Source organism: Carassius auratus, chromosome 12 (assembly GCF_003368295.1).
Source record: "Carassius auratus strain Wakin chromosome 12, ASM336829v1, whole genome shotgun sequence".
NCBI classification, from domain to species: Eukaryota; Metazoa; Chordata; class Actinopteri; order Cypriniformes; family Cyprinidae; genus Carassius; species Carassius auratus.
Genome location: NC_039254.1, coordinates 8899580 through 8913416, shown reverse-complemented (window position 1 = coordinate 8913416; position 13837 = coordinate 8899580). Strand labels below are relative to the sequence as shown.

Genomic DNA, 13837 nt, shown 5'->3' with positions numbered 1-13837 from the left:
CAGGATCACCTGATAAATATAATGTTTTTATTTTAAATACAATTTCTATGTATCTTTACAAACGTATTTGCTGATTCACTTTTGATCAATATTAACTTATTTAAGAAAAATAAAAATAAAAAAACAAACTGACCCCAGACTTTTGAACATTACTGTACATGTGACAAGTGTTACAAGCGTTATTATAAAGTTAATAGTTTATTAATATATATCTATTTTTAACCATCAATTTAAGTCCATTCAATTCAAGTCTCACTTCATACTGATTTTGATTAACGCAACAAATAAACCAAAATGTCAAGTAAACTCACTGCTCCCCATTCCCATGATCCTCTTCTGGAGGCTCTGGCCTGCTCTTTCCATAAATATCATCCTCTTCCTCCTCCTCATTGTCAATGCTCTTGGTATCAGGCAATACTCCGTTCTGCGGGGGTGTTTCAGTCCAGCTTACAATCCCAGGCTCAGTCAGGCCGTTATAAACAGAAGAGGTGGAGTCCGGAGGGTCCAGAGCCTCCTCCGAACTCACATGACCCACCATACTCTTCCTGAGACTCCTCACAACGTCCTCACCAGCCTCATCCTCATCTTCCACTCCCGCGTCTAAGTCATCATCAAAGGAGATGATGTTTGTGATCTTCTTTTTACGTCTGCGTTCTTTTCTTAAACCGGAATCTAAAACGCAAGTAAAAAGAATAATATGAGGGTGACTAAATGATGCCTGAATCTCAATTATCAATAGCAATATAACACTACAACAACAATAATTAGTGGGAAAAAAATGGAAATAAACACACATTTAGAAAAAAAAATTAACAACCTGTAAGTGAGGCAATACCTTTAAAAGGACATCTTGGTACTGTAATTACCCTTAAAAGTTTCATAGGCCATAATCGAAAAAGCAAAATTGGAAAATAAACTGTTGCGGCTTCATTTCAAACAAAATCAGTCCAAAACAGCTTGTTCAAAACAAAAGTTCTGCTCTGATTAGTAAACACCTTCGAACATTTATTCCTTATGATTATGTAATAAGGTTGGTGTGTTCTGAAGCTCCCCTTCTTTTGATGTAGAAATCTTCTCCAGTTAATTTCTTCTGCTTAGTCCATTGAGATCAGACGCAAGTACAAACCAGAATACATTGGAGAGCTGATTCAGTAGAACCTGAAGCTTTATTTCTAATTCAAAGTGACACTGACGTTTTTTTTTTTTTTTTCATGTTTAATACTGTAAAAAGCTTGCTTTAAAAGAAACTATCGTATAAAGTACTATACTACTTGTACTATATAAATAAAAATTATTTGATTTGACTAAGTGCCGAATTGTAGCGCTTATGCAAAAATATCTACTTCATTATGATCAGATGCTTTCTTAACCGCTCTTTTCTCACTAATTTCATTTGTGTTTATTCTGTTATTGATAGGTAAGTGTGCAGCACATATTACATATTCAGTAAAAGTACAGCAATGCTCAGGTATTTCAGATAACTTCTTCTTAACCCCAAGCAGAGAACGAAAAAAAATTAGCTGCGAGTTCATCAGAGCCTTAAGGGTACATATTACTACTCTACATTACAAATATGAACCTTTTAGGTGTAGATAAAGTACAAAGTTGTCCCTTCAGGGGTTGCTAACACAGTGACAAGCTGTAGTCCTAAAAGTACAATGTTTGCAGATATTTCTGACAGTTCATGTGGATTTCTGTTATGGTATGTGACAAGTACCAGCAGAAGTGCTGCGGGGCAGGACAGGCAGTGGGTCTGATGGAGCATCCGTGCGAGGGATGAAACCAGGGACCACCGCAGTTGCGGTACCGATTTCCCGCAGAAGAGTGCTGACACCTTGAGTAGACTCTTTCCACAAACTGCTCATGCCCTGTGTGGACTCCTTAAGCAAGTGGGACACAGACGTCCCCCCTCGGCCCTGGCCATTTAGGTCCATGTTGTCGATGTTGATGGCAAACAATATGGAATTGAGCCCTATTGACACACAAACTGAATTCAGACTTGCACAGTGAAGGATTCAGAGCTACACATTATAATACAACTACAACTGGCAAATACCTCACTTAAATATTACCTGCAGCCATGGTGGGCAACATACTGGCTCTCTCTTCATCCAGGACAAAAGCCCAGTCTTCATAGAAGGCACTAAATGTGGGGCAGATTAAATGACCAAAGAACCTTCAATAAGTTAGAGTCTTACTGATATGTAAAGAAAAACAACAATGAAAGACAACAGAAGCCATCCACAACAGTGAATCGTGGGTGTCTATACCTAAGGTGGGCATGGTCTGCCAGAAGCATGTGAAGATAGCGTTCGAGCGAGTGTTCGTTCAGGGCACAACGAAGCCATGCCCGGCCCCGTCCCTGTTCAGATGTAATATTCCGCAGAGAATAGAAGCGCTGCAACTCATGACGGTTGAGGTGCTCCTTCACATAAAACCAGAACGTCAGCTCTGCAACACAAAATAGACATCTGTATGAACCAGCATGTTAATGTTCTCGGTTCCTCATAATATAACATTCTGACAGATAGAGAACATAACATAAGTTGTATAAAAGGAGGTAATTTTGTCAACCAGAAACACAAACGTTCTATGATTATTTGAAACAAGTTTTTAGCTCTGTATTTATATCGCTCTAAAAATTTTGGATTTTTATCTGTTGCTGGATTAAATGATTGGTGCATTTTACTTGGTCAGCTGTATGTATGTAACTCATCTTCATATGGGTAACATAGGGCTCAGGAGGTCATACTTGTCTGGGCTCTGTCACATTTAGGTATTGCAGCCTTGTGGTTAAATATCTGGGCAGGAAACCACAGGTCGTGGGTTCAGATGTGACCATTTTCATACAAATATTTTTTTTTTTGCTCACCAAGGAATTTATTCGATCAAAAATACAGTAAAAACTGTAATCCGGTGAAATATTATTGCACTTTTAAATAACTGTTTTCTATATTATTCACTCCTGTAATTGCAAAGCTGAATTTCAAGCAGTCATTGCTCTAGTCACGTGATCCTTAAGAATCTTTCCACTATGCAGATTTGGGGCCCAAGAAATATTGGTAACACTTTACTTAAAACCTTTATGTATAATGCACTATAAAAGTAGTTTTAATGCATCAGTTATGCCTTGTAATACACCTTATAATGCATAGTACATAGTCGTGAATAATTATAACCACAGTTAATACATTATACCGCTTATCAATTCATTGATACTCACTGCATTTTAAATTTGGTTATAATTATTTACCACAATATTTTGTGGAAACTAAATATTGTAGAAACTTGTTTTTCTGTAAAGTTGCTTTGCAATGGTTTGTATCGTAAAAAGCGCTTTACAAATAAACTTGAATTGAATTGAAGATATAATTAATTTCAATGCACATTATGAATCATTATAATTCATTATTCCCTTTGATAACACTTTATAATGGCTTTAAGTAAAGTGTTACTAAAACATTTTTTTTATCATTATCAGTGTTGAAACAGTGTTGAAAAAGAAATATTAAACAATATAAACGGCTTTACTATCACGTTTGATCAATGTTATGTAACTTTAATAAAATAATAGTTTCTCTTTTTTTTATTGTATATGTAGACTGTCATTTTCAAGCAATAAAAGTATAGTAGTTTTAAATTGTGTTCTTTTTTCTGTATATTACAATGTATCCTGATTAATTTTTAATTAATTTTTAATTTTTACCATGATTTACAGAAGAACCCAACTAAAATGTAACTGAATGTAACAATAGTTCATATAGTAAAAAGTAAGTCAGGCATTTTTACAACAAGAATTACAATGCAGCCCTCAAAAACTAATTAATGATAATTTTAAATCTTTACCAATCAATGCCACTATCCTTCCAACCACTAGGTTTTACCCTTTTCGTCACCAACAAGATTTCAAGCATGTCAAATATAACAACATTTAGTATAATCACTTTTTCTTTGATATACATTTTAAATATAGGTAAGAATAAGTGTGTCGTTTAATTTTCACATAAATATATCTGTTATATTGAATGACTATGGAAAAGACAGATAGTTTGCCAGATAGTTAGACCATTTAAACTCACAAAAGTTATTTGAAACTTTACTAGCATGTAACATGCTTTCTATTTATATAAAAACACTTTTTTATTTAGTTCGATGCAGACACCTTGTGCAGATGTCTCGTCTTTCACCCATATACAAAAACATCTGCAAGAAAACTTAGCACAACAGATATGCGTGTGAACTCATTCAGCTATGAATTTTATCAAGTATGTTTGTTAAGGAATTTAGTTTCGAGCAGAGTTTATCAAGTACATTATTTACAATAGAAACTCAAGCTTAATGAACATCACTGAAAATCCCCACTACTTTCTGAGTGACAAGCAACTTTCTACTTTACAAAAGCTAAAAGTACTCAGCATTGATTCATAGTATCACTCTTAGTTCTGCTGTTAATTTTAAACCCCTCAAAACCACAGCAGGTGCAAAGACTAACCTCAGAAAAACCTTGTTTCTCTTTTTTGCCACTTCTACAAGGCTTGTTGCATAACCATCTGGTTTCATAAACAGTATCAGCACCTGGTTTTCCTGTATGAGTACTTATGAGCATCTGTTTCCTCTATGGACAACCCAAAACACCACGTGTTCTTTGTTACTAGGGAAATCTCTTTGGCAATGTCTCTCAGGGGAACCAACTAATACAAACTCATTAAGTAGAGCAAAGAGTTCAGTGAGTGAAAGCTTGGGAAAACACTTCTTTTTAACATGTTCGTAGGTTAATATGGTTGGGCAAAAGGTGAGTGACAGAAATTAAAGTCTGGGTGGCCATTATTTGATGGAATCAGATACAGTACCTGCTTCAGTTTTACTGCTAAATCCAGCAGCATGTTTAATGGCAGCTGCTGTGAGGGCTAAACCGCGGCTTTTCCTCAAGCCATGCTGAAGAACTGCTTCAAACTGGGCACACAGGCATATGACTCTACAAACACCAAAATATGTGACCATTTAATTAAATGTTGGCTTAATCATATCAAACCATTTATTTCATTCAGATTTCTGAATAAATAGGTAATCTTTTTATGGCACCTGCTATCGGAATCCGAGGCAATCTCTTTCCTGCCACCAAAGCGAATTTGGCACTGAGGAGAATATAACAGATTTAAAAAATCACGTTCAGCCCTTAACCAACATTAATATATTTCAAAATACAAGTTATTCAAACAGCTGAAGATGTCATTTCATTATATATCTTCTTCACAGGCCCCTGCAGTAGCTTAATGGGCACCTAGATAAATTATAAGGTTATTATAATATTTAATAACCTGATCGACCGTTGATACTAAACTCACTTACTCATTCCAAGCCAGCATTGTCAAAGAGGAAATGTTTTGTGTTCACACTGGAAAGAAAGACATTATCATACAGTCAGTGAAACAACTCCATGTCCCCTTACCTGTTTAACTGCATCAAGAAGTCGCTTTAACAGGTTTTGCCTTTTCAGCTCATTTTGCTGCGCGTCTGTAAGGTACAGTGTCCTGAAACATTACTGGCTGAATTTACCAGCATAAACACACTTTACATAAACACGTAAAGAACAATAATGTTTAATAATATGGTAAACGACTGACTGAATAGAAAAGCACAAGCTATTTTTAAAAGTCCCATATTGTCAAAGTGGAAATTTCCTGGTTTTTTTTTCACGATAACTGAGGTCTAGGGACTATTTACCATATTAATTTCAAAACAGTCAGTCCATAGTAAAATGCAAACAGCCTGCTGTATCACAGTTTTTCACAAACCGTTGTGACTTCCGTAAAAAGTTGACGTCAGAACTACAGGCACCTCCTTCAGTCCCCACCCCGAGCACCGCCCACATCCCACTCTCCTTCTGTCAAACCCCCAGACAAAATCGCGTCTGTGCCATTGCTGAGCATTGAGCAGCAACAACACTGAAAAATGTCGAATAGTTTAACTTTAACCACGAAACCAGGATTGTTACTATGAGGTGGATCACATCTAATGTGTATAGTAAAGACAAACTCATCGTGTCTATCTACAAGATGTATATACATTTCAATCTCAGCAGGCAACTATTTTTAAGGCTACATTACTGATCCAGCCACAATAAATCAAAATATTGTATACACAATTACAAATGATTATATATAAATCGTCAGTTTGTTGTTTTACACACATGCACAGACAATTTTTCATACACGACATCATGAGATGCAAGAAACATATGGCAAGAAATCTGTAGACTCATCCATAACACCAAAAGACAATACTTCATTGAACCCTCATTGAAAGCATTTTTGACAATCGTTTCTGTCCAGTCTGTTCATTTTAACCATAGCTCGTTTAACCATAGCTGTCAACCTAGTTAACTTTGGTTGGCCTGGCCGTGCCTCACTCAGGAAACAACAGGCCAATCAGAAGAGAGGCTCATGAATATTAATTAGACAGGCTAAAGTTGACCTGTTCTTAGCAGACCTCCTGAGAAAGGAGCAGTAAATATAAAATGAGTTTTTGGTAATCATACTGCTAATATATATTCTTAAGGACGTCAAAACCTAAAATAAAACTCCAAAAAAATATACAATATGGGACCTTTAATGGTGAAAGCACTGTCATATTCTGATCTATTTCTTCTACATAGACCCACAGGGCTAAACATGATGATGTATGTACAGATTATGTCTATCCATCTATCTATCTATCTATCTATCTATCTATCTATATATATATATATATATATATATATATATATATATATATATATATTCATCAATCAATCTTTTACCATAAAATGATATTCATATAGTGATTCATATCATGCACTTGAATGAAGTCGAACATAGTGACACTTGACATTACCTGTCATAACAACAGATAAATAAATTAACAATGTGTTAAATCTACTGGGGAAATGTAGTCAGACCGATCAGATTAACATTTCGAAGTCATCAAAATTTTAGTCCTCTAGTTTATGCCATTTTAAATTTTAAGTATGACATTTCGGACCTGTATATTCAGACTACCGTGACACAGACGGAATGTTTGGAAACCTCTGGCTGCCTCACAAACAGTATTTAGATAACAATAAATGTACTGTAACGTTATAAATTACAAATAAGCAACGCAACAGAATGAATCCATCACCTCAGATGAACTCACCGTTCATTCTGAAACTCCAGATGAAACGGTTTAGCAAGCGACATGAATCCCAGTTGTGTAGGTCCCCAGAGCTATTAGATTAATTCCTAAAGATGTTTTATAACACTGTTAACATTTTGGGTCGTTCTCCATAGTTTCATTTGCAGAGCACTTAAAGACGTTACAATTCTACCGAGGCCTAGCCTAGACAACACTAGCAGTTTTTTAAAGCCGTTTAATGCATCACAACTGTGAATATTCTGTTCATGAAGTATCGTAATGGTTTAATATTTAGCATGAGTGAGCTGTTTATTTTTTACCGCGTTAAACTGTATCGTTGTGCTAACGAGAGCTCGCTAATGCCACTGTACGGCGCTCGAGTCAGTCACATGACATTGCCCTGGTGTCACGTGACGGCAACATTGTCACGTGGGTCATATCTAAATAGACTAAAAAATCATTAAAACAATTATAAATAAACTATTTTAAAAGTAGAATTTAGGTCAGTCTGATTTAATGGGACAGTTCACACAAAACATGAATACCCCGTCATCGTTTACTCACCCTCGTATCGTTCCAAAGCTGTATGATTCTTATGAGAAACACAAAAGGAAATGTTTGGCAGAATGTTGGGAAACGACAACTTCTGTCACCTTCACGTTCAGTTTTTCGTACAGTGACAGTTAACTGAGGCTGTCATTGTGCCTAACATATTAATTTGGAGGGGATAAAATTCATATATTGTTTAAAAAAATAAAAATAAAGTGTAAAAGGTGACGGCTGATTAAAAATGGGTGAACTGTCCTTTTAAGAATTTATTACATAAATGTCGTGCAAGTATATTTAAAAACTGCAAGCCTTCATAAGTGAAGTAACACATTTTAATCTAACAAAGATACAGCATAAATGTGTACTGGGTTTGCATTAATAAAAAAATGTGTAAGAGTGAACTGTTGGTGAAAGTATTGTTCAAAGTATCGAAAATTGTTTCTTATATTTTATCAATTCTATTATTGCAGATAATTCTTACATCTAAATAACACTGAGATGTTAACTTCTGAGAGTCAGATACCATCCTGTGTTCAAGTTCAAGTCCTGTGTCCATTATTAGTGCATCCAGCAGTCATGACAGTTTTATCCAGTCTGGACAGAGTAATGGTGAGACGATGCTCGCGATCATCCTTCACCAGATGATGTGCAGTGTTCTGGAAGATCCAGTGACCTCTTCTCTATATAACAGGTGTACAATGGTAAGCTTGAACTGTCTTTGTGGTAACCAGCAATGTAGTGCCTTCCTCAGTGGAGGGAAGAGGCAGGTTGGAGTTGTAGTGATGCTGGTTCAGTCCATCAGGCAAATCAGTTGTAGCTTCATCTGTATCTTCAGATTGCTCTGTGACATTCGAGCCTCTTTCGCTGCCAGTCTTTTTTTCTTGACCTATAACTGTGTGACATTTCATTGACTTTATAAGAATTTGTTTGCCACACAATTAATGTCACTATAAAAGCATTGACTGCTAGCTTAAACATATTTAGACATACAAATTATATTAAATGAAATAATTTATTTATTGTAATAATGCCATACATAACATCAAGTACAGTAAACTAAAAATAAATGGATGCCCAATGATTATGACACTTATATTAAAATGCTGACATTTGAAGCAATGTAATATAATATGGGGGAAACAAATTGTCTACATTTTTCTATCAAAAGTGCAATATACCTTTGTTAATGATGGGCTTACAGGTTTTCCTGCGTATAACTCGCAGAATAATGGTCAGTGCTGTGAAAGCTCCCAGGAACGCAAAAAACACGATCAAAATTAAACGGATATTTTGATTCTGTTCAACTTCATTTTCTGGCACTGAAAAGGACACAATGAGGCACTGAATAAGAGACTGAAATCATAACACATTGTGGACTTCATCATACAGTTCTACTCACACGTGGCCATTGCTTTTTAACAAGAGTTTCAATTATTTGATTTAAATAATAGCATTAATTGGTGTTTTTTTTTTTTTTTTTTTGCACTGCTCCAAAGAAACCCATGAAAAGCTATTTTTAAGCATTTATATTACCCATATATTGCAGAAAACAAATAAGTTTATATCCTCAAGTAATTGTCTAGTAACAGAAGAGTTCAAATGCAAAAGCCTGTAACTCCTGTCTGAAATTTTCTTCTAAAATTAAAATTTTTCTCAGGCTCCTATGTTTATGCTCAGTAATCTCTCCATTTTAATGACAATGAAAAGAACATATTCACTGTCATTAAAGTGAAATTACTGAACCTACACATGGGAGTGTGTAAAATAAATAAAAATGCTCATTTTAGAAGAAATACACAGGCTTTTGTATTTGAACTCTTTAGATGTATATTCATATATATATATATATATATATATATATATATATATATATATATATATATATATATATATATATACATATATGTGTGTGTGTGTGTGTGTGTGTGTGTGTGTGTGTGTGTGTGTGTTACAAGACAAAACTGTGAGGAGTATGTTGACTTACAAACTGTAACTATTACATTTATTCAATGTGCTTATCCAACTATCTTAGTTTTGAAAATTAAGATGAAATGAAAATGGTTTTAAATAAGATATAAAAACAATACTTACTTGAGGTGCAAAATGTTTTGCAAATTATTGGTGGTGAGTTGCATCTAATGGAGCAATGTTGACACTCCTCAAGAAGTCCATCGTAATAATAATTCTTTGCACATTTTCCCTCAGCATAAATAATAATGTAAAGCAGCAGTATAAAGAGAAGCATCTTCCACTGAGGTGCTAGGCGTCACTGAACTTACACAGCAGCCAACATTTATTATGTCCCAGTATGTAAATATGTCTGAAGAAGGGGATGTCCCTGAGCCGTAAACACTTTTGTATTTCACATAGTCTCATGACAGAATGACAAAAAAAATCCACTTTTTTTCTATTTATGTAACTACATTGTAAAATATATAATAATTGTTTTATGGACAAAAACTAGCAGCTTCCAGAATAATTTGTCCATATTTACAAAACGTCCATATTTAAAACTATCATTTATTTTTTAAATCACAATTTAAGGCTTTAAAGTCCACGTGCTACTCAAATATGTTTTGAACTTTAAGACAACCGTCATAACAACACAGGTAGTAAAGAGAAAGCCACATTAAGAATCAAAGTTCATCGCAAGCTGAGGTAAATAAATACTAATATATAGAAGGTGTAGAAATACAAAACACCATAGTGAAATAGTATTATAATAGTTGTAAAATAATGCAATAAACATTAATTAAATAACATTAATTGTAGCATAAAACCCTAATACATGAATGAGAACAATTATCTTTTTTACTTCTGAAAATGTTACATTTAACAGTTTTACTGTAAACTAACATTATATTACCATTTTTACTCAGATGTGGGTATCTTCCTGTCAACCAAAATCTTTTAGAGTTAATTTTATCATAATTTTTTACAGTGTGTCAATAGTTTCCACTTTAAATGGTGACCTTTCAAATAAAATAAAAACAGACTAATAAACATGTTCTTAAATTATTTTATTTGCAAAAGTCTGTATACATAGCACACAAATAATAGATTCCCGATACTGTTATAAACACATGAAAGCAAGCACTGCTTATTAGATATATTTGGAAAACAGCACAAAAACACATTAAAATAATAAAATTACAGTATATTTGACTAGCATATTATATTAAATAATACAAACATATTTGATCTTAGATTAAAATGCATTTAACAGTATAAAAAAAATATTTATGAACAATTATACATAAATGTGACTGAAAAAAACTGATGATCCTAAAGATTTCTAGAGTAATTTTTCTGGCAGCATGGATTCAGATGTGAAGAGGAGGGTCTCCCCGCAGAGCACTGTGGGAATAGAGATCCAAATCAGAGCCTGACATTGAATGTCGAACAAAGTTTGCTGTGTGCGGTACAAAAGATAAGTCTTATTTGATTCTCTCTCCTGGCCAATAGGAGCCCACCTAAAGACCAGAATGCTATAAATGATTAACAAGCCCACACGTTGCATGATCATTCAAATTAAAAGATCAAGCTTACAGATAATGGCATGGAAGATGACTGGTTTCAATGCATTATCGAACTATGTTTTTTTAATTTATAACAGTTTTACCTGTTTGTTATATCACTAAAGGATCTCGGTTCAGATGGTTGGTCGCCCCAGGTGGTTGTGTATTCAGATAGGAGCTCATGGCAATAGTAACAGGTTGATCTGCTCTGGCCGTGCGGTTTGCCTGAGAGCCTTCAGCCTGAGAGTTGATTCTTCCACTTTTCCTGAAGGAATTCCTCAGTCCGTTGGAGAGACTGCTGGAGACTTTACGCATAACGCCTGAAATTCCTTTAGTGTGTTTGTATTGAGCAATGTCATCCTCTAACTCTTCAGGAGGCACTTCAATATTACCAGTGTACCAAAACACCCACCAGATGAGACTCAGGAAAATAATCACAGCTCCAGCGTAAATTAAAAAGTCATGGAAAAAGATGTCCCAAAACACGCCGACCAGGAGGACAAAAAGTCCAAAAATGTCGTGAAAAACAGCAAACCAAAATGCACATTTACAACGACCAACTCCTGGATGCTTTCTCTCCATATCCACAATCATTTATTAGTGTCCTTTTGTTATTTAACCGTATTACTAGACTGCAGCTTGTCCGTCCAGAAGACTACAATGCTGAAAGTACAGATTGCGAGAAACATGACGCACACCTGTACAGATGATGTTCAAAGTACACTGAAGTGAATAAACCTTGATGTTGAGCAGTAAAGTAATGCTTTTATCAGGATCACAATCATGAAGATAAATAACACGCTACACGAGTCAAAATGACAACAATCATATATCAACAAGGAAAACTAAAAATGCTAACACTAATAATATTTACATGAGGTTTTCCATGTGACATCGTTGGCTAGTTCTAGATCATCCGCCTTTTATGCTTTAGATTCTCTTTTATGATCAATGTCCAGACCACACCGAGAACAGCAAACATCAGCCCAAATGAAAGACACAATGGGCCCATTTCATCATCCACTGGTATTGTGTCTGTAGAATTACTAATAAATATTCCACTAGAATTGAGGATTATCACAAAACCAGCTGCTAATGCTAATCCACCAGCGATCAAGATGAAGATGGGTTTGTGGTAGTAAGTCCAAAAACTAGGGTCTCTGGGTTTGGGGTCCCGAAGTGGAGTTGACACATTCTGCTGAGTTACATCTTCACTTAAATCACACTGAGCCATAGCATGCATCCCGATGAATCTAAACTTGCATAAAAAAATATGAAAAATACATGTCAACTCACTTTGAGCTGGTCTGCAAAAATCTATATAGCTTTCCGAATGAGATAGTTCACCCAAAAATGAAAATTCTGTCATGTATTTACTTCATGTTATCTCAAAACTGTGATTTTCATTTTTTTGGGGAAACTAGTCCTTTAACAATATAATTATGTAAGCACTGTCCTTGGGATTAGCATCAAAAATTAGTATTTTTTTTTTTTACTTGCCTTCTTCTGTGTTCTCTCTGAAAACACACTGTTGATTTCGTTGGGATCAGCCTAAGATGTGCATCCAAGAAGCTTAAAACTGTCAGAAAGAGAGAATGATCAAGCTTGTCTCAAAAGACGAGTCTAAATAGGAGAGCTTTCAAAGGATCTTTAAAACAACACGATGACCATTATAAATCCGAATGGAAGAACTCAAACCAAACCCATGTAACATATACCAGGAACAACAGCACAAACAGAAGAGCAGCTGGTCCAACACATCATCCAGCTCATCAAATACATGTAATATAATACAGCTGCAGGCACCAAAGGTACAGTAAGCGCAATGCAGAGCCGGAAGAAGACAAACAGGAGAAACAGAATGTACACGAATGGCAGATATGGTTCAGAAGTTAAAAAAATATAGATTTACGGGTTCAGCATGAAACAAGCAACCCATAAACACCTAGAAATCATGATTTTCCTGACAAAACTGTTCAAAAGTTATATAAAAGTCATATGCAAAAAAAAGAAAACAATTTCTTTTTCAATGCCTGTAGGACACACTCTTCCCAAATTTGGTATGAACCCTGCTGACAATGACTACCAAGTTACATTTCGATAGATCAAAGTATTTCTGAGATACAGCCTCTGATGCAAATTTTGTCCGACATCAAGTTTGCATCATCTAAACTTTTAAAAAAAGAACATTCTGTTCAGTGACCCAACTCAGCAAAAACTACATAAAATTTGAAGAGAACAATCTTTTTAAGGTGGCAACTAGTGTAATAGGCAGAGACTTCGTGCAAGTTATCGTTCCATGATTCATCAACATAAGGAAAGTAATGTCAGTCTCAGACGTCATGCCCACGGACCATTGATTTCTGCCATCAGTCTGAAGGTCTGGCTGTGTAGGAGTTATCTGCTGAACCATTTCTTTTTTTCTTTAATTGGAGATGGCACTATAGAATTGGTTTCATTATATTCCCACTAAAAGTTCAAAGGAAAGTGACAGACACCCATTGGGGAAGAAAAAGAAAACTACTATAGTAGCTACAGCACCTTAAGCTTTCGGCTACTAAACGCATCAAGCCTGCTGTAACCAGAACTTTCTATCATCAAAGCTGAAAAAAAAAAAA

General features: G+C 35.1%; 2 protein-coding genes across 6 annotated transcripts in view; both read right to left on the bottom strand.

Moving 5' to 3' along the window:
• snx29 (sorting nexin 29) overlaps positions 1 to 7556 on the bottom strand; it is a 137809-nt gene extending 130253 nt beyond the window's left edge. For 3 of the 5 annotated variants that reach the window (XM_026276782.1, XM_026276783.1, XM_026276786.1), the window contains exons 1-8: positions 7174 to 7556; positions 5450 to 5514; positions 5083 to 5135; positions 4851 to 4975; positions 2271 to 2451; positions 2073 to 2143; positions 1718 to 1972; positions 312 to 672 (exon numbers count right to left, since the gene is read on the bottom strand). In XM_026276782.1, the coding sequence (XP_026132567.1) occupies positions 312 to 672; positions 1718 to 1972; positions 2073 to 2143; positions 2271 to 2451; positions 4851 to 4975; positions 5083 to 5135; positions 5450 to 5514; positions 7174 to 7180 (1118 nt within the window). In that variant the 5' untranslated portion in view covers positions 7181 to 7556. The remainder of the gene's footprint in view (positions 1 to 311; positions 673 to 1717; positions 1973 to 2072; positions 2144 to 2270; positions 2452 to 4850; positions 4976 to 5082; positions 5136 to 5449; positions 5515 to 7173) is intronic. The other 2 variants (XM_026276784.1, XM_026276785.1) reach the window with 2 other exon arrangements.
• Positions 7557 to 7943: 387 nt separating this feature from the next.
• On the bottom strand, positions 7944 to 9965 carry tnfrsf17 (TNF receptor superfamily member 17). Its single transcript, XM_026277659.1, has 3 exons — positions 9793 to 9965; positions 8880 to 9020; positions 7944 to 8593 (listed from the first exon to the last, which is right to left on the bottom strand). The coding sequence occupies exons 1-3, from the start codon at positions 9944 to 9946 to the stop codon at positions 8382 to 8384; spliced, it is 507 nt and encodes a 168-aa protein (XP_026133444.1). The 5' UTR covers positions 9947 to 9965; the 3' UTR covers positions 7944 to 8381.
• Between the last annotated feature and the right edge of the window lie 3872 nt (positions 9966 to 13837).